The sequence below is a fragment of the Cygnus olor genome, chromosome 10 (assembly GCF_009769625.2).
Source record: "Cygnus olor isolate bCygOlo1 chromosome 10, bCygOlo1.pri.v2, whole genome shotgun sequence".
Classification (NCBI taxonomy): domain Eukaryota; kingdom Metazoa; phylum Chordata; class Aves; order Anseriformes; family Anatidae; genus Cygnus; species Cygnus olor.
Window position 1 is genome coordinate 19,681,785 of NC_049178.1, and position 20,602 is coordinate 19,702,386.

Consider the following 20,602-nt stretch of genomic DNA (forward strand, 5'->3'; position numbering starts at 1 on the left):
CATTCTTGGATGACCACCACTGTCAGTCCTTTGACCTTCTCTGTTTGGTACAATTTATTTGAAGTCCAAACCTTTGCTTTGTTTTTATGTTTCTCTCAGCCCCCTGCTCATCAACTCTCTCCCACATATAAAATCAGCATTTATAGGATGGAAAGGGAAGCAGGTTTTACAGTCCACTTTCTCCTCTCCTTTTATCTCATTTGCTGTGCTCTGAAGTTTGGCAAACTGCATTTCAAGACAGAACTCAAAATACAGTATTGGGAGGATTCACAAGGCTACAGCTAGAAAGAAACAATAAAATTAATAATATTTACCATGGCAGTAGCATAATAATAACATTATTTCCTTACAGTATTGCCCAATTTTTGTTCACCAAAACAAACAGAAAGACTCACTTTAGATTTTAGTAATTTAACCCCTTCACTGCTGTCAAACATTCTGCTGCAAAGCATTGCTATGCACTGGGAGAAATAAAGGATTGTCTTTAATTTTTATCAGCATAGAAAACTGAATGCATCATTGAAGTGAGGAGAGCAAAGACTGGCAGTGAAGGATGAACATGAACTTAGCTGTTTTAATAGTTATTTTGCCAGCTAAACTCTGAGCATTAGTAGATTTGCGGATGCAAATGAGCCACTGTTCATTTCATTAAAATAGAGCTGAGAATTAAATGAGCCTCTGTTGGTGCACTCAACTGTAAATTTTTGTCTGTTTCTCAACTATGACCTGGTTGAGGCTCTGCTGAGCAGTAGGACAAAATTTTTTCCCATGTAAACGTATTAAGTACTGAACACATTTAACACATGAACTAATTGAGCATCAGCTGGTTCATGAAACAGTGAAGTAGTAGGCTTGAAAATCTGTTTTGTTATTTTTCCTTTCTTTAATGTTCTTTTCAGTCTTAGATTATTTACCTCTGATGTGCACAAAGACATGGATTGTGAGTGATAAAACTAAATACCTATGCTAAACTCTCAAAAAAAAAAAAAAGAAAAAAAAGAGCTTAGTCCATTTGTACTTTCATTTACTTTTCTGACTGCAAAACAAAATTATCTTTAAATTTCCACATTTCTAGAGAGAATGGAGTCAGATAAAGATTTAGATGTGAGTTTGAATGTAGAAGTGACAGCTGATTCACACAAATTTCTGTGAGCATGGAGGGCTATTGCCTTTATTGTTACTGCTGCAGCTGTACCAACACTGGAAGAAAAACATAGGGAAGGGCAGGCAGTCATGGCAGAACTTGCCAAAATCTCTGAAAAAAACTTCTGAGATATAACTGTCCTGCCCATTTCTGACCCTGTTTTCAGCCCTGTCTTGACACATCCAACTTTTAGGCAGTAGAAGCTGAATGAAGGGAACAAAAAAACAATCTTGAAACTTGTAGAAATAGTAGCAAATGTCTGGAGATGGCAAAGAGAATGAATGCTCTCATATATATTTCGGGGATCTGTAAGTTACAGAGTTGTCTTTTTTTTTTGTTCATGCTCCTCCAGCAACAGAAAAAAACATGACATCATCCTTGCAAGTAAATTTATGGCAAATTATATAATAGGAAAAAAACTTCTTTAAATCCCCCCCATTATACCACAACCCAGTTCCCCAGAAGTAGAAATATTTATAGGCTAATGGGGTGAGCATGTTTCCTGAAATATGGAGCAAGAAACAGGAAATACTGTTATTTTCCTTGCCTCTCCACCAAGAGCCATTTGACAGTTGAGAAGCCCCTTCAGCCTGCAGCACCAGCATGTTATTTGACCTTGACTATGGACCTATGGGGCCATACACCTGGAGTAATGCTGGGGAAATCAAGTTCTAATCAATGCACTTCTGGCCACTTGCTGTCTTGGGAGGAGAAAAATTACGACTTTTGAATTTCCTAAGCAAAGCATACAGCCAATTAAAAAAAATTAATATATTGCTCCAACAACATGTTTACTGAACAAATGCATAATTAGTAAATCAGTAGTGTTGCAGCTACAGTCTGAATGGAACATCATTTTGCCAATTAGTTGATGAGGCATAATAATGTCAGATACTTGATGCTACTAGCTTCTTTAATTAATTTTTTGAACCAGGGTACTCATGTATCAAATACATCTGTGGCTTCAGCCTTAGAAACTTGAAAATGTGTAAACATAATTTCAGTTCATTTAAAATGTACCGTTATATAAGGTAGTCACTGTTCTACGTGTTGAAAGGCAGAGTAGCTGCATGTGAGAGGATCTGGGAGGAAACCCTTTAATCTTGCAGTGGACGAGGCAGCAGCAGGGGGTTGCTGCAAGCGCCGATGTCTCTTGTTCTCCAGTTCCTGTGGTGGCACCAACAAACATCAGTGGAGGAGGAGGGAGCCGTTCCGAGCTGGTCATCACATGGGAGGTAATTGTTAGCTCAATTAACCTAAGCTGTCTAATGGGGAAAAGTCTATGGGTGAAATCACAGCCCTGCTGAAATCCAGAGGCTTTCAGTCACTGGCTCGGGCTGAGCCTGGATTTCATCCTGCATCTGGAGAGAAAACAGTCTGTAAGATGCACAGCAAGTTTTCTTGTGTTATAGCAAACCATTTATAAAAATAAACAGTTTAAGAGGCATGTTATAAAGATGTTTAGAAGTCTGTATAACCCTCTTATCTCCATTGTACAGGATGTACTTAACACACTAATCTGCTTGGCCATTTTCTGCATTAACATTTTTCATACTTTTGTTTACATGTTTTTCATTCTGGAACTCTATGCTGACAAGACATATCCTATTATGCATTAAAGGAGATGAGCCCTTTAATTCTCCAACGCTCCAGCAAGAGGAGAGAATATGCAATTTCAGAACTATTAATACCATACTACAAGTTGCAATGAGTGAGCACAGGTCATTGCAGAGAGCAAGTGTTGTGAGAAGTAGCCTTCCTTCTCCAGCTACCCATCTGCATCTCTGCAGGCACCACGACGAAGGCAGGCAGCCTCATGCAAAGCCTCTGCAGTGATGGGCAGCTGCTCCAGCCCCCATGGAAAAACTGACCAAAACACAGTGTCCACCTGTGCTGGTCAGTGGAAAAACTGAGGGTTTTTCATTGCTGCTGAAAAATGCATGTGACTCACCTAGATAAACATCTCACCTGGCTCTGAAGACAACTGGCTACAGCAGGAGCTGTCCCAGGCTGTCAGCATCACCCAGCCTGTGGGGCAGAGCCCAGGCAGCCTTACCCATCCTACGGACAGGTGTGAATATCTCAAGAGCCTGCACACAATCTCTGTTTAGTCTTTAATTTGGACCAGGGCTTCAAAAGCACAGTGCTCCCTTCATAAGTCATGGAAAATATTTATTCAATTAAATAATAATAATAATAAATACTTCTAGTTCAGCTTAAGCAAGGAAAGCAGTCTCCCCTTTCCCCTGACTTCATTCTTTTTCCAGAGAAATAGCCAAGCTCATGTATATGGTTTAAAAGAAAGGAAAAGAGATTAATTTAAACTACAAGTAATGTTATTTATCAGCTAAGTGAGTTACCTGTGTTGTCCTGTATGCTGATAACTTTGCCATTTAACCAACCTTTTGAGGGAGGAAGGGAAGTGACAGAAAAAAATGAGATCAAAAGAAAAACTCCCAACAAGATAAATAATACTACCAATGCTTTCCCCTTTGCATGCTCCAAATAGAGTGAAACTTCACTTTTACTGAACTGAATTTTCCTTCATATGCATCTTTCACTGTTTTCTATCATTTTCTCCTCTACTGATCTACTCTTTGGGAGCAGAACATGAAAATTGAAAAACAACCTGAGAGATCTCAATCAAATTATCCTGTTGGACTTCATAGTGTGTCCTGAAAAATAGTCAGAAGAAATACTAATTATGCCAAGCTAACAACACTGAACTAGGCTCTCCAGCTTTCTGTGATGAACCCACTAAACATCTTGATTAAATCTGAGGTCACAGAAGCCTCAAAAACAAATTAAATGCTCTAGAAAGTAGCTTGAACTCTTATAAATCCCCAGTGCACCCTCATCTCTCACGCTTAACTCTCTCGGGACTGGATAAGAAATAGAAGGAGGTAGATTGGGGAATTAATGTTTGTAAAACACTTAAAGAATGACAACATTTGTTATATATGTCAGATCAGGGTTATAATTTGATAAATATCTTACTATTAAATTAGAAGGAAAGAAAGAATACATTCAGTGCCCTGAAATCTGCTGATGTATTCTATTTTTTTTTTTTTTTTTTTTTTTTTACCTCCCACCTTCTCAGACTGTTAGTGCTCCTGATAGCTCCTCTACAGGGGAAAAGTTTGGAGCCAGGAACCATTGCGGGAGCTGCAGTTCTGCCCCTTTGTTTTTCACTCTGTTTCTGCACCATTTTTCATAGCTGTTTTTCCTTGCACCTGGCTTTGATGCAAGCATCTAATATAAATGAAGTTTTGCTGATAAAAGCTATGTACTCCTCTATGTACTACTGATCTTTTCTTGTTTCGCAAATGTTCTCTTGCTTTGAGAAACCAATGTAGAAGTGTTTTTCCCAAGAAAAAAAAAAATATAGTGTGGATGTAATTGCCTGTTCGGTATGAGTCATTAATACATATCTTGACATGAGATTTTATTAATAGAAGCCTTAATTTTATCATGTTGACTTGCAATAACATTTCTGTTCTAAACAAACTTAAACAAGAAAATGTTCATGCACTCAAGACTCTCACTCGTGCTAAAAAATATGTAAGTGCTGTACACATGCACAGGCAATTATACAGCTGACATGCACTTCTATATACACACATTTGCTCCTTTCCCAACTCTTTCTTTCTTTTAAAATAATTTCTTTAAAATTAGCATTCCTACACCCCTTGGGGGAAAAAAAATATCAGTTACAACCTGTGCTGAATGAAATGCTTTTAATTTTGAAAACTTCATGCCTGGAAGAGAATAACTTTAATGGAGCTGATCAGATCTTTTGTTTCTAAATTGATTGCCTCAATAGATTTATTATTTTGATTTTTATTTCAATATTACATTGACTGATGGAACAAACATTATTATCTTCTCTAAGGCACAGTCAACTGAATCAATGCTACTAAAATATACTGAGAGAATGAAGATTCAATTAAAAGAGTGTATACTTGCAAATGCTTATTGACTGACTGCCTTGTCACTACAGCCAGTTCCAGAAGAACTGCAGAATGGGGAAGGTTTTGGCTACATCATTATGTTTCGTCCTCTTGGCTCAACAACCTGGACAAAAGCAGTGGTGGCTTCAGTAGAAGCAAGCAAATACATTTATAGGAATGAAAGCATTACACCTCTGTCTCCTTTTGAAGTGAAAGTTGGTGTCTACAACAACGAAGGAGAAGGGACCCTGAGCTCCATATCCATTGTCTACTCAGGAGAAGATGGTAAAGCACATTACTCCTATTGCTGACTGTGTAAAGTCCATAGATCCCAGGTATGATAATTCAGACCCCTATAGGGATAGTCAGAATTTAGCTCAAAGCTGCTCGTTGCAGGTTTTCAAGAGACACAAGACAGAGAATGGGAAAATGAAGTGAACAAAAGCAAGGGACAGTTTTTCATAACTGCTTTAAGTAGATGGCATGTTTCAACAGACTTTTCCCCGGGGAGCTCCCACTGAGTGGGCTGGGAAAAAACAGGAGACATTGAAAACAGTTTACCTGTTAGAGGGACCAGATCACTCTGTGCAGCTGACCTTCCCTAAAAATCTGTCCCAGATCACAGGTTATGATCAATTTTGAAAAATTACAATTTTGCTGGTGCTCCACAGTAAACGGGCAGCAAAGCTAGGGATTCATACCAGCGTTCTTGAGCCTCTGCCTGAGGCTTCCACCAAAAATCTTGTCTTTTTTTCTTCAATCTCTTTAAGTTTCTGAGACAACACCCTTTTAATACCACAATTTTTCCACTGGCTTTGTTTTCTCCCATGACCCAGAGCCACAGATAGCACCAGCAGGGACTTCGGCACTGAGCATTTCGGCGGCAGAGGTGGAGGTCTCCTGGCAGCCCATCGCATGGAACAGGCTCACGGGCAGGGTGTTGGGCTATGAGGTGAGGCAGCTGGTGCTGGGCACCTTACAGAAATCCCCTTCCCAGCCACATTCATATTCTGATTCCTCTTCCCTCACTGCCAAGTCAGCAGTTAATGGAGCTCTTCACCTGACTCTCATTAGCAACATTTCACCTGAGATAATCACAAGCATTTATAGACCCAGACTATAGTTCTGTCCCAGCTTTTTTTTGTAATGTAAATTAAAACTTCAAGTTTAATTATTTGTGATGACCACTATAAAATGACTTGTGCTTGATTCCATAAAACAAGGTTGATCCTCCCTCTTCAGACAGCTGTAACACTGCCTGAGCGCGACGGGGCAGTTGATCTTTAGGGGACATGCACATGACCCACAGCATCTCTCACAGAAGAACATGCACATCATTACCATCCAAAGCTTCTGCTGTGGCATATTTGAAAGGCTTTGGGCTTCTCACTTCTGTTTGTAGTGAGCAGCTGCTCATGTACTAGTAAGTGACAGGCCGCTTGCCCTGTGCACTGGGGTGCACCGCTGGCATAATGGCATGAGCCCAGGGCCAGATCCAGCAACAGGCATTTCAGGGGCTGAGATGGGGGAGCTGCAGGGGCACATGGATGCTGCCAGGCCCCGGTGGCACTCACCCTGCCTTTGGCTTCTCTCAGGTCTCCAGCACCGAGTGGGAACAGAGCCCCAGGGTTAGCTGCATCTGACATCCCCAGGACAGGGCAGCAGTGCCTCCAGAGCATGGGGGAGTGGTGGAATTTTTATATTTCTAGCTGGAGTACTTCAAAGTAATCTCATATATGATATGATTCCTGGGCATTTTATTTGCACAGTGAATCTTTTGTAGATAAAATAAAGCAAGGTTAAACCAAGTCAGAAATACTTTAAGTTCTCTGCTTTCATTACAAATGTATAAAGCAAGGTAGTAGGAGGCACATACAACACACAAACCTTCCAAAATCAAATGCTAAAAATCAAAATTAGAAGCAGAATACAAAATAATGAAAATCCTCTTAGGTGATTGAGATAAATATTTCTTTGTATCATTTAAAATTTTTTTCAAGTATGTTCAAACCATAAAACCAAGCAAGCTTTTAAAATTTCTCACGTTATCAAAGTTTTCCTTTTGGACATCTATAAAGCTAAGGATTTGATTTGCTTTCTTAATTGGTATTCTGTCTCTCAAATTTTATTCCTTCTCTTTAAATATTCATGCTTGGTTTTCTTTCCTGCGAGTTTTGAATATGAAAAGTCCTGTATTCCTTGAAATTTTCATTGTCAGCGTGTCTGCTTCCCAGCCAATTCCTTAATTGATTTAAAACAACAAATTGCCTTTTCTTTGTTTTGGCTTTCCAGGTTTTGTATTGGACCGATGATCCCAAGGAAAGCACAGCTGGTAAAGTCAGAGTCAATGGGAATGTAACAGCCAAAAATATCACAGGACTAAAGGCTAACACAGTGTATTTTGCAACAGTTCGGGCTTACAACACGGCAGGGACAGGGCCCTCCAGCACCCCAGTAAATGTCACTACTAAAAAGTCACGTGAGTATTTAATTTTGTACAACAAATGTTGCAAGCTCCCAAGTGGGATAGTGACATTTCAGCTTACCGTGACCAGCTCTGCTAAATGTTGCAATATCAATGGGATCCCAAATTTCTTCATCAAATGAAGCAATGAAATCTGTGAGTAAAAAATTTCTTCCTCTCTTCCCTGATAACAATTTTGTGGTCACCACTGAGTTTACTCGGACTGTAAGCCCCCTTTAGGTACCGGAAGGCCACTGTAGGGTATCTCTAGAGTCTTCTCTTCTCCAGACTGAACAACCCCAACCCCCTCAGCCTGTCTTCATAGGAGAGGTTCTAGGTTTGTTATGTGTATGTACTAAGGTAATTCTCTACACTTGCAAAACTAGATAACAGAGGTGTTTGTGTTCCTCCAGTGTAGCAACTATTAGGAAGGATTTCCTTTTGAATTGCAGCAGTGTGGCACTTGCTTTCACGAGATTTCAAATGAGATGGAGAGTCAATAAAGGAAAGATATTTCACAGGTCAAACCACAGATTTGGGTACGGGAATATAGCTTTTTTTTTTTTTTTTAAAGAAAACTCTTAAATTCTCAAGATGCTTTTCTGAGATCTCTAAATTGTGCAGTACAGACAGTAGCGTATGTGATACATTCACATAAATACTATTTAGTGAGTAATTGTTTAAATTTCCTGCAATTAGAAGCAAAAACATATGCTACTCTACTCATGAGAAACAACTTCATGAAACCTATGATTTCAAGGGGCCATCCTCCAAGATAATAGGGAAGTTCTGAGCACTGTTCTACATGATTGAACCTGTAAAGTAAACGCTCACTAAGAGCAAAATAATCATAAAATAGAAAATTTTGGTAATCTGTTATGTACCCATATGCCCTAAATTCTTCTCACAGACAACTTCCTAATGGAAAATGAACTAATCTCTGGAAATGATTCTCTATATTTGTATGTATATTTGTATGACAGAAAAAATAAAGACACAGCAGTCAAGAGACAGGACATATAGGGAATGAATTTGCTTTTGCTTTACATTGTCTTCATCTTCTGTCAAACTCAGGATGGTGCTAATGGTTCATTTAAAAATTAAAGTCCAAATAACCCATTTAATATTTAAAAACATATATTAAATTTTTAAGCTCTCGTTTCTGAAAGATGCAGGCACTTTCAATATGGGAAGAGGTAATACATCAAGAGAATATAAACAATGTACATCTACAGTGGGAGCTTTAGCTTCAAGCTAAGAGCTCTGTCTTTGTATTCATTGCCAAAGGTTCCTAAAATGTTCTGTGCATGGCATTATTGTATGGACTAAGCAAAACTCAAAATTAAAATAGGCCTTCTGCCAAATAGGTGCAATTCTGATTGGAGCTTACTTGTCTAAGATCAATTTAAGGTCTAAGTTGATATTCTGGTTTGAGTTTACTACTTCTTAGGAAAGTAGAAATTATGTCCTCCTTCCGTGAGCGTACTGCTCCCACTAAAAACAGTTATGAGGCTCAGCTCTTCTGTTTCTTTATTTATATGTCATGGTTTTCAGAGATTTCATCGCTTTTTCTCTTTCTTTACAAATACATACCTCAGTAGATGTAGATATTAGAAATAAGTTGCAAGTATAAACCTAGACTCAGAACAACAACAAAAAATGTGTTACCTACAACATGAGAGTAACTTCATTAAATTAATAAACTTAAACACATACTTAGGACTATGAATTGTTCTTGACAATGTTGATTCTAAGAAGTTAGTTGTGGAAAGGATCAGACATCTTAGATCTAAGGAATTGTTCACCATGTTTTGCTTCATAGAATCATTTAGGTTGGAAAGGACCAGAAGCACTATCCATTGCTGCCTATTCTGGTTCTTGGTCTGTAGAGGAAAAACAGATAATTTTTTTTAGGAAGTCATGCAGTGGTGGTTTTTCAGCCCAAAGTCTATGAATTAAAGTGGCTTTAAGTACTATGTGGATATTGAACGATATTTGAGGGCTTCCAGGACTTTTGAAAGTACTCAATAAATGAAGAGTTTGGCGTCCTTTGCCTCTTGTGAATATCTTGTGATTGAATTCCTTATCTAAAATATCTGCTGAAAGCAGCAAGGAAGTTGTTTGTTTTTGTTTTTTTTTTTTTTTTTTTTTTTTTTTTTTAAAAAAAAAAAGTAAATTTTTTGTTTTACGCATATGAATGCATTTAAACACCTTCAAAAATGAATATTTATCCAGCACTGACTTATGGCTCCTGGAAGGATACCTGCTTAGATTCACCTGGGTGGCCCACTAACACCTCCTTTCCCTACCAGCACGATGGATTAAGCTTCTCCATAGTCAGGAAGCAGACAAATATAACAGACACAATCAATTTATTCTCTCTCTGTGGGAAATGGAATAGATTATGCTGTATTACCAAATCAACAGTGCCTTCTAAGCTACGTATGCTAGTCATCAATATGTAGAAACTGCAGGGAGACATGAAGTATCCTAGAAGTTTAACATTTTAAAGTCAGGTCTGGGATACTCACAACCCAGAAGCCCTATTTCTCCAGATCTCTCCTCTCTTTTCTTAATTTTATTCAAGTCCCTATTTCCTCTAATACCTCCAGCACTGTCCTCCCAGGCAGGGTCCAGTAGGACATACCATGGAGATGGAGATAATGTGTTGTTCTAAATATGAGACAGTGTTAGCTCAAAGGCACAGTTTCAACTTCACATGTTCTCACAGGATTCAATTTCTGTCACATGTAGGCAAATTTTCAAAGTCCTGGCACTTAGGCATAAAAAGCCTTTGAAAATCTACTCTCAGCCTATTATGCTGAGAATTTATAAAATCCTGCAACGTTTCATGATGGATCACATGGAGACTTTAATGTGTAACTCTTTGTAACCTGCACTCATGGCTGATGAAAATCTAGCTTTTTGTATTCTGCTCTTAGCTTTAGCTTTTTTTTTTTTTTTCCCTGAATTCCATTCAGCAAAACATTCTCTAGTCCATTACAATATAGATAGGAACAACATAATGCTTAAACAAAATCTATCAAATGTAACTTGAACTGTCAGACATTGTCAGGCTTTTCCTAATTTTCAAAATGAACTCACAGTAAGTGGTTTTGTGCTATGAATAGATCTTTATTCTGACTAATATGAGAGCAATGATGGACTGGAAAATATTTTTTACTCTTTTAGACTTGAATCAGCCATGCATTTGCTACTTCCATGTCAGCGGCTCATTCAATTACACTATGCAAATTAATATTCAGTTGTATCTTGTGATTATCATCATCTTTTTTTTAAAGCACCAAGTCAACCCCCGGCAAATATCGCCTGGAAACTGACAAATTCCAAAATCTGCTTGAACTGGGAGCATGTAAAAACAATGGAGAATGAATCAGAAGTACTAGGCTACAAAGTAAGTCATTGCTTTATCTCATTAATCATACTCATTTATTATAAAAGAGCAAAAAGTGACTTGTTGAAATTTGACTATTCATTACCTGGAAAAAGGTGGTTTTTCTGGAGTTATTGGGATGGTTGGCTGACATTTATACAAAACATGGAAGAATATCTCATTCAGAGTAGGATGCCTTTATCCCAACACAGGGGTATCCTGTCCCTAGCACTGGAACTCTCATCCCATTTCCCTTGTAATCTTACTTGTATCAGATTCTTGCATTCACATCTTTTTTGGCAAGAGCTTCACACATTTGTAAGAAATAGAGAACAGTCTCTTAAGAATTAAAGAGGCATAAAATACATTTGAAAGTCCTCACTCTCTGACAATTCATAAATGTATCTTTGAAAATAGATAGGAAGACACTCACATAAAGATCAATGTGAGTGAAGTAAAAAGCACTTCTATAAATCTATTTTTTAAGGAAAGTAAAATTTAGTTTAAAGTTTGTTTGCAGTGCCTCTGACCCCAAAAGACTTCAGGAAAGACTTTTTTATTCCTGAAGGATGGTAAAAATGGTTGTGGAGAGCACTTACATGAGGAACAGTTCCTAGGATCAAGATCCTTGCATTGCTCAGCATTTTAGTGTCTATGCAGAGTTATTTATGCCCAGGGAGAAAAAGGATAGAAAAAAAATATTAAAAAATCCACCTTGCAATCTTTCTTGAGATCATATCCTTTTAGATTCTAGTGAGTGTGCTTGAGTAGCTCCACACACTGGGAAAAACATTAAAACTAGTCTGTTAAGCTCTTTTCCTTTGTGTCTAACATACCTGCTTCCAGGCTACACTTTCCTATTACATTTTGATGTGGAAAGAGTGCTTTAAGTGCTCACTGCGTATTTATTGTATGATCCCTGTTAACTCTATTTCTGCTTTGCTCTTCAGTTGCTCTTTTTAGCATAAATATATTAAAAGCTTGTCTTCACGAGATTGCTAGCAAGGAAGAAAGGCTTCTTGGAGGACAAAGCTGATCATAGTCTGCGGGATCCCCATCCAAACTCCCCAGAGCACTTGGGCATGGGGCCAGGGTGGCCAGTCCACACCATGGCCCAGAGACACCTCAGTGAAAAGACGCATACACAAGCAGTCCCTGAATCCCTCACATTTAGTTGCAGAAAAACGCTTCCTAAGTGGAAACCCAGGTGCTACTATCCAAACTTCTGTCCTTTCTTGAACTTTTAAAAATGTTTTTCTAATGGAATTTAATACTCTGCAGGGTGCTAACAGAATTCTGAAAAGTTTGGGACATGACAGAAGGTATTCTCAGCCATTTAAAAAAAATCCATTAAAACTTAAATAAATCAAGTAACTCTTGTTTTCTAACCCCTTTTTATTGAGATTTTGTACAGACAAAACAGACACAGCAAAACTCATATACTGGAGACAAACAACACTTCAGCTGAACTTCTGGTCCCATTTGAAGAAGATTATCTCATAGAAATAAGAACAGTCAGTGATGGTGGGGATGGCAGTAGCAGCGAGGAAATTAGGATTCCAAAAATATCAAGTATGTGAGAATTTTTATCCTTCTCTGAATATTATTGCATAATAAGAAATGTGTGTGCCTCTAAGTACAAAGGATTAACAGACTTTTTGTTACAGTAGGTGACTTCCCTCTCGTTGCTTTGTAATACTGAATGAATATAGATTAGTCTCTGGTTTTATCATGTTCGTTAGTGGAGAAACAATTTCCAACACCTAGGTGTGATCTTAATCTTTAGTGTATGCCTCCATGAGCCCTAGCCTGGAATGCATTGGGAAGGACAGACAAATAAGCTTTCTAGCTGAAGTCAAAGCTTCAGCTTTCATATTCACCACAAATTTTCATCAGATCTGGAGCTGCTGCATATGCCAAGACAGAGCCCCTCAGCTCTGCTCCATGGCTGAGGTGTGGGTACCCAGGGTCTGGCCTCTGCTTGCATGAATACCTTATTATTCATGCAAAATGCAGCACAGTTTTGTAACAAACTAACCAAAACCCTCCTGAAAGCAGATATTCATGTAGAGACTGGGAACATGATTCAAAACCATACTCCCTGGGATTGCTGCCGCAACTTGAAAATGAATAAATAGAAATAACCTTTGTGGCTAATGTTTCATTTTGAAAGTTTGAAAAAGAATACTGTTATGCTAGACTGCATAGAAATACATATTTGGACAGACATTTACTTATGTCAGAAATTTTTTTATGCTTATGTCTTTACAGGTTTAAGCTCTGGAGAAATAAAATTATCCCAAAGAGTGCACTATACATTGACATCTGGGATCCTGCTGTTGAGTTTTGTCCTTAAGTACTCTTTCCCTTGATGATTAAAGCAATGTTCAGCCACGGACTTTTAAAAGTAAACCATCTGTAGATTTTATCTTAATACTTTACCAGAACGAACATTTCCAATAAAGAAAAACAGTGGGGACTGGGGAGGGAGATAGAGATTGTACACTACTAAGAAAACATTAATATCAATACTGCTGAGAAAATGTAAATATCAATACTACATAAATTTAAAAAAAGCTTTCGTGGATAAAAAAAAATTCGTGGATAAATGTATATGCATTAATTAAATGGGTGGTGCCAAATATAACTTGAGATTGCAAGGAGACTGATCTCATTTTTTTTATAAACAGTAATTCTTATTGAAACTCCAGTGTAATGGTATGACATTTGTGAAAGACCTATGCCAAGATGTTGTAACTGAGAAGAGGCTTGAAATTAGTTGTGATATGGACATTATTTATCTTGTGTTCTTCATTGTAACCTGTTCAAAACAACAACAACAACAAAAAAAAACACGCAAGTTTCAATTAAATAAAAGTTGTTTACTTTTTGCACTTTTTTTTTTTTCTTTTTTGTATTACAGGGAACAACATAGAATGCATTATAAGAAATGTATTACACTATTTTCTTCTGAAAAGGGAAACCTAAATAAAAGGAGTCATATGGACCAACCCAAAGCCATTGAATTCAATAGAGAAGCTTTCAGTGGCATCAGCAAGCCTTGAACCAGATCTGGAGGGGACAGTACCTTTTATAATTTGAGATACATATTCTCAAATACATTTTAAAGGACTGTGTCTTGTGAAGACTGTTCTGATCAACAAAGATAGCAGAGATGCTGAATACCTTTTTTAAGGGGAGATTGAAATACATCTGTCTTCCAGCAGGTTCAGTTACTCTCTCAGCTGGTATTGTTATTCTTTGCTGTAGCCTGGAAGTGTAGATTCATCTTTGGGCTCGGTGTGAAGGTAAATGAGAAGACCATTGATTTTCATCATCTTGAAATATAAATAAAAGCATCTAATTAAATCCTTCAATCTATTGAGTTATTAGAATGTTAAATGAAACACCAGTGATCATGGCTTTCAAGTCGATAGATATAGCTCAAAATGTGAAGTCACACTGCTGTGTATTTTAACAGCGTCCTATAAAAGGTATTTGTTGTCTCACATCACTAGTAGGGGATGAAAAGATACCTTGTAATGATGTGATCTTTTTCATTCCCACCTTATTCTGAAGTAAATTTTCTTTTCAACACTGTCAAATATGTGTTATCTCACCTTTGTAACCATTTGGTACCACAAATTAATGAAGTTCCCTCCCCTTTTCCCATTTGAAAAGGGCTCAAATGGAGATGGCATTGTGTAAACACATGGGTAAGCAAAATGCAGTTTCATCTGTGCATGATAATTCTCCAAAGAGTGTAATAAAACACATTTCTTGTGCATGAGTATGGGAGCCAAATAGACAGAAAGAGTCTTAGAATGGGAAGTTGTATAGGAAGTTACCAAAACTTCAATACCTGAGGTTACTGACAGGACTCATGTGCTTGCCTTCCTGGGAGAACTCCGCACACTCATATATAAAATGAAATCATAAATAATAAAAACATAGCAAGAGCATGCTTTATGAAACAATGTTCAATTTTGATTTAAGCACTCCAGAGAATGAAAAGGATATTGAATCCCTAGGACAACGTGTTTCGCTAGGAATTGTACCCACTGTTAAACGTTTGCTTTTTCTTTTGATGCTATCAAAGCCAAAAGAGTATGTTTCATATTCTTGCGGCTACAGAGACTAAAGAAATTATTGTAGAAACTTGGGCAAATATTACTCACATCTGGTGATATTTAATAATCCTCATACTGAATTCCACAATGTTTTTCAAAGAGATGACCCCTCTGGTGGAGCTCTGACAGAGGTTTTTGCATCATTGCATCCCAGCAGGTCTCTAAGAGCAACTTGTCACTGCCATTGCAATTCACTCGCAGAATTTTTGTATCCGGTATGCAATGGGTACATTTTGTTTCAGTTAAACTGAATCTAGGATTCTTATATTTTATAACATAAATGTGATCCTTTCACTAAGTTTAAACAAAACAGCTCTTTTCATTCAAGCAAAGAAAGATTTTCTTGTGAGCAGTCATATGCAGCTGAATAGAAGGCCTGATAGATGCTTAATTACAGGGAGGCTCTAGAAATATAATGCCACTTTTAGAAGTCTGTCCTCTGGGATTTCTACAAAGATGCTAATCACAAGAGTCATTAGGAAGAGGTTTAACATAGCTTTCAACAGAAGAGAACAGTTTAGAAAGAAGTGGATATGGTATTTAAAAATCTTAATAATACCCTAATGAAGTAAAAACATTTTTCCTTGCAGTGACAATAAACAATGAAATATTTCTTCACATTTGTTTTCATTTCTGTATACATGACTAATGTTCATTACAAGGTGCTTTTCTCTCTGTAGAAGTTGTTTTTCAGATTAGTCTCTTCAATTCTCCCGTGTTTAACTTCCTAATTTCTACCTCAGCCTTGTTCTGTCATTCCCATGCGAGAAGCCCTTTTTAAAGTAAGGGAAAACCCTAAGAATAGGAAGATTGCTAATTGAGCAAAGCTATTCTCTTGTTGAACTTCCTTAGAGCTGAAGCACAAGTGGATTTCCAAGTGACTGTTTTGCCTTGGGACTGCCAGTCGAAGTATATGTGCAGGCACTCACACAGGATGGACCAACATCAAGGTGATAATCAATGGTCATTATGTTTCCTAACAGATCCGCTGCCGTGTGCCACCAGATGGACAGGGTCCATCATTTAGCTTTGTTCCACCATTGTGGCTATGTGTTCTCCTCTCCTCTGCATGCAGGAGTCAAATGTTTGGCACCATAGCTACCAAAACCAAGTGAGACGTGCAACTTTAGCAAACAATCTTTTCATTCTTTCCCTTAGGAGATGTTTACTTCAGCAAACAGAACTTAAATTGATCTAATTCACTATTTTGTTCTGCTGCCGTGCTTCCTAAAGTAGATTTGCCTAGCACTGAAAAACTCAAACCAGAGTAGAATGGCTTAAATCACAACTTCTAAGGAGTCTTAAGGATAATACATTTAAACAAAGATATGATGATAGCCCCCTACTGTCCCTAAATAAATTAAGTCCTCTAAATTGTGGAGGCCCGTCCACCTCCTCTTTAATTCCCCCATATTTTTTTGATGTTTCACTAAGGCAAAATGATGCCTGAATCAAGCTGGATTAGTCAAACTGCAGAATGGTGTAGGAAAGGCCAGGTGGCCAACTCTAATCATTTCATTTAATGTCTTTAGAAAATATTATTAACACAGCTGGTGCTGAAATAGCAAGGGTTCAGATAACTGGCAGCTTTCATGAAAAGAAAAAAAAAAAGATGAAATAGTTTTGTCACTCATTGTTGCAGGGAAAAAAAAAAAATATATATATATATATATACATAAACCCCCCCCAAAACCAGAACTCAAAGTGAAAACAATGGAAAAGGGAAAGGAAAGACAAAAAACAACCCCACCTAGAGGTGCCCAGTACTGGGAACCACACGTCAGAGTACGGGACCAAATCACAGACAAGGCTAAGTTTTCCAACAGCTGGAAGAGTAATGCCTATTTTATTTTGATGACCTAAGCAAAGTAGAAAAATCTAAAACCAGTCACAGTCAGAGATTTTCATTTTAAATTTAATACATCAACAAAATATTTCTCCCTGAAAAAAAAGCAATTTTTAGTCTATCCAAATGTTTCATTTAGTTCCAAATGCAATGTTTCATTGTGATTTAAGACCATTTAAACTTTCTTTAATGCCTCCCCCCTCTTCATAGAGCAATTTTTGAATATGAATGCCAAGAAACTAAATAAAATAGCCCACGTATACTATTGCACCAGCCCCTAAATCAGCATTACCCTGAAGTGCAGAAGCACCCTGTGTTTTGTGCAGGTCATTGGTATGCGGCGCTAGCGAGGACTTGACACAGAGCTCTAAATCACACTTACGTATAAATACATTGCAAAAGCAAAGAAAGATTTTTATTAATATCTGACTATACTGCAGTCACAGAGAATTTCCCACAATGATTTGCTGTGTGGAAGCAAGAATTAATCTGCTCGGAGAGGCTTTGGCAGGCGCAGGGCTGCCGTGGGCCGATGGCTGGGAGCGCTGCCTCCCTCCCTCCGCCCCCACAGGTTTCATCCATTCAGTTTTCAATTCGCACATCCAGCTGCTCTTTGCTCTTCCCTGGGCAAAAGCGGGGGCAGATCTTGCCTTACCCTGAATATCCCTGATGCCTTTCCTCCACTCCTACATTTCCAAGGCACCATTACCGGCATCTCAGCGCTCTTACATGTCGGTTACCTTGAACCTTGGATAGCTTGCAAGGGTCTGTGTGGATGCGGCCATGCTAGAGCCTTTGGGTGAATGTGGTTTGAGGTATTGAAATATTCACAGTGGACTACTGAAATTCTGCTACAAGGATATGAGAACTTCCAAGCACAGATAGTACGGAAATGAGCACAGCCTTGCGGTCTTTGCGTTATTTATCCCGAGGAGTGGCTCAGCCTACCCCAGCCATCGGACTGAGATGATGTCTGCGTGCTGTCTTCTGCCACTGTGAGTGGATTACTGGAGTGCTGCCACTTACCAAGGGATTCTTGTGGATGAAAAATGTCAAAGAATGCCATTCTTTTACATTTGCATTCGTGCATTCATACGTAGGCATTCAGAAATATCCCTCTACCTAAAAAAATGTTCACAAGGTTGCAAAAGCTTGGTATATAATGCCTCTGGTCATCTCCAGCGTGTGTATAAGGATTTGGCATTTCTCTTGCTCTGACCATTATCTAAACAAAAACTATGATTTTTTTTGTCTTTTTTGGGGTGGCAGGGGGGAAGGCAGGGAGGAAAGGGAAGGGGAGGCAGAGGAACAGTGCTATTAAAATAGCTTGTATAAAATCTTTCTTGGAGAAATTTACCATGCAGAAAAGGTCACTTGGACGTTTTGACAGCAGGGTATAATAATGGCCTCTAAATGGCTTCAATCATTTAGTTTTATTTATTTATTTATGTATTTAATATGAACTTCTTCCTTTTATCAGTTTCTAGCACTTAGTACTTGAAAATATGTCTAATGTAGCAATTATAATGTCATATTAATAATGCTGTTATGTATCATTCCTTTGCTTAACCTATTATATGTACGACAGTATATTTCAGTACTGAAAAATGTCTCCAAACATTTCCTATCCTTAGAGAATGAACTGGAATAATTCTGACACACAAAGGGCTACCAGAAGACCCCTGTGCAAGTTTGTCACAAGGCATGTTCAAGTCCCCAGACATTTTGCACTTGAGTTAATTCAGCTTTCCACGGACAGCGTGGGCGATGGGCCAGGGTAGGCAAGGCACTGGCTCATCACTGGGCTGCCTGGCTCCTGCTCCTGCTCCTGCTCCTGCTCTGCCAGAGGCTGTTGGTGTGACCCACGTTTTCCCTTCTGAGCAATGTGTCCGTGGTCTCTGCCAGCAGTCTTGCATGGGATACTAGTGTGGTAGCATGTAAAATAAAATAAATAAAATAAATAAAATAAAATGAAATAAAATTAAAATAAAATTAAATTAAATTAAAATAAAATAAAATAATAATAAAATAAAATAATAATAAAATAAAATTAAATTAAACTAAATTAAATTAAATTAAATTAAATTAAATTAAAATAAAATAATGTTTGGGTTTGGGTTTTTCTAAAAAAAATGGGGTGTTTGGAGAAGCAAACGTCCTACAGCTGCCAGAGCTGTAAAACAACCAAGCTGCAGCTCACCGTCCGTCCTCTGCACATCCTTGATACCCAGCCCAGCCTTTCCTCCTGGGATATTGCCTGATGAGGAGCACCCTGGGGCTGGCAGGTCTGAGCTGAGGGACGTTTCCTGCAGTTCTCCGTGAACCACGAAACGAACTTTGTGTGAGAGTGTGTGAGCATTGCTAGCGTGGTTTAATTGCATTATTCTGCAGCCCTGCTCTCCCAGAGATTTTAAAGAGAAACAACACAAATCTTTCACTTGTCCCACTGCCCTTAGTAGATTTAAAGCCTATGCAGTTTGAGTGAGTTTGGAATTTATTTGAAAGCCTTCTTACACAGGTACAATTTATCCACAGAGATCAGCAGTTTACATCATATTGATTAATGTGGTTATTGATTTATTCTGCGATTGTACTGGCCTGGTATATACAGGCCTGGAATGTGCTATTTTCCAAGAGTGATTGACTTCTTTCTTTATTGACTAAATAAGCTGATAAAAATCTAGCTCTGGCTGAGCTAGAACTACTTTTTTGTGTTCCTGCTTCTAGCAGAGAAAAGTAGGAGACAGACGTTGATGCAGAGCAGAGGAAAGAAGTTACAAGGTTTAACTCCTACTATATTACCCTGTCTGAGCTAAAATCCAGCCCACGACCTTAGCAAGGTGACAAGCTGGAAGATTTGGATGGTAAAAAGACAGGCAGAATTTGAATTTTCAAGTAGTGTCTTTTAAACTGCTTGTCACTCTGCTAACTTCAGCTGGTGAACATATTTTTCGGAGCTTATTGCTGTTCACTGCCGCTAATAGCTCTGTCCTACTAATCCAGCAAATTCTGGGGGCTTCAGATGGGCTGCTAATGGGGAAAGGCTTGAGGCTTGCCAAGGTCCCTCCAAAGGGGTGAAATTACAGCCTTTTTTTTTTTTTTTTCCTGCTGTATTAGGAAACGTGCAGATTGCAGCAAATAACGTTAGAGCACCTCGGAGCTGTTTGTGCCTGGCTCTGGGCTCTGGGTGCTGCATTACAGCACCATAAAGTGAGTCTCGCTGCCATTCATCACACCTGCTGTGAAGCCTTCCCAAATTGGGGTAAAAAGGTTGCTGTGACCCTGCCACGCACGACCGGCCACAGCACAGCAGCTCTTGGCCTTTTCCCTGGCAGAGCTGCCCTCTGGGCCGCCCTGGCTGAGGAAAGCCACAAGCGGACCCCTCCAAACGAGCACCTGGGTCACCACAGCGGGGCCACCCCACTGCTCCTGCAGAGCATCCTGGATTGCTGCAGTTTTTCTATTTAATGAAGAGCTTGGAAAACCAAACTGACTTCAAAGACAGATATTCTTATGGGTAAATTCTCTCTGTTTTGAGGCTCTTTGTCAATCCGGGCAAAAACTTTCTCTCAAACTCTGCAGTGAAAGACCCACCACAAATTCTGTCAGCTCCCCTGACACACACACACCCCAGCTATCGAGGCGTGCCGATGACCATTTCCTCTCTGATTTCA

General features: G+C 38.6%; 1 protein-coding gene and 1 long non-coding RNA gene across 14 annotated transcripts in view; one reads left to right on the top strand and one right to left on the bottom strand.

Moving 5' to 3' along the window:
• The window catches only part of CNTN6 (contactin 6), a 143,617-nt gene extending 129,139 nt beyond the window's left edge, over nucleotides 1-14,478 (top strand). For 11 of the 13 annotated variants that reach the window (XM_040568939.1, XM_040568936.1, XM_040568938.1 and 8 more), the window contains 7 exons: nucleotides 2,309-2,379; nucleotides 5,145-5,379; nucleotides 5,931-6,046; nucleotides 7,387-7,573; nucleotides 10,861-10,973; nucleotides 12,356-12,524; nucleotides 13,224-13,857. In XM_040568939.1, coding sequence (XP_040424873.1) covers nucleotides 2,309-2,379; nucleotides 5,145-5,379; nucleotides 5,931-6,046; nucleotides 7,387-7,573; nucleotides 10,861-10,973; nucleotides 12,356-12,524; nucleotides 13,224-13,324 — 992 coding nt within the window. In that variant the 3' untranslated portion in view covers nucleotides 13,325-13,857. The other 2 variants (XM_040568941.1, XM_040568937.1) reach the window with 2 other exon arrangements.
• On the bottom strand, nucleotides 878-6,148 carry LOC121075533. Its single transcript, XR_005823000.1, has 2 exons — nucleotides 5,656-6,148; nucleotides 878-2,505 (listed from the first exon to the last, which is right to left on the bottom strand). It is a non-coding gene; the product is annotated as an uncharacterized LOC121075533 (long non-coding RNA).
• Nucleotides 14,479-20,602: the final 6,124 nt, after the last annotated feature.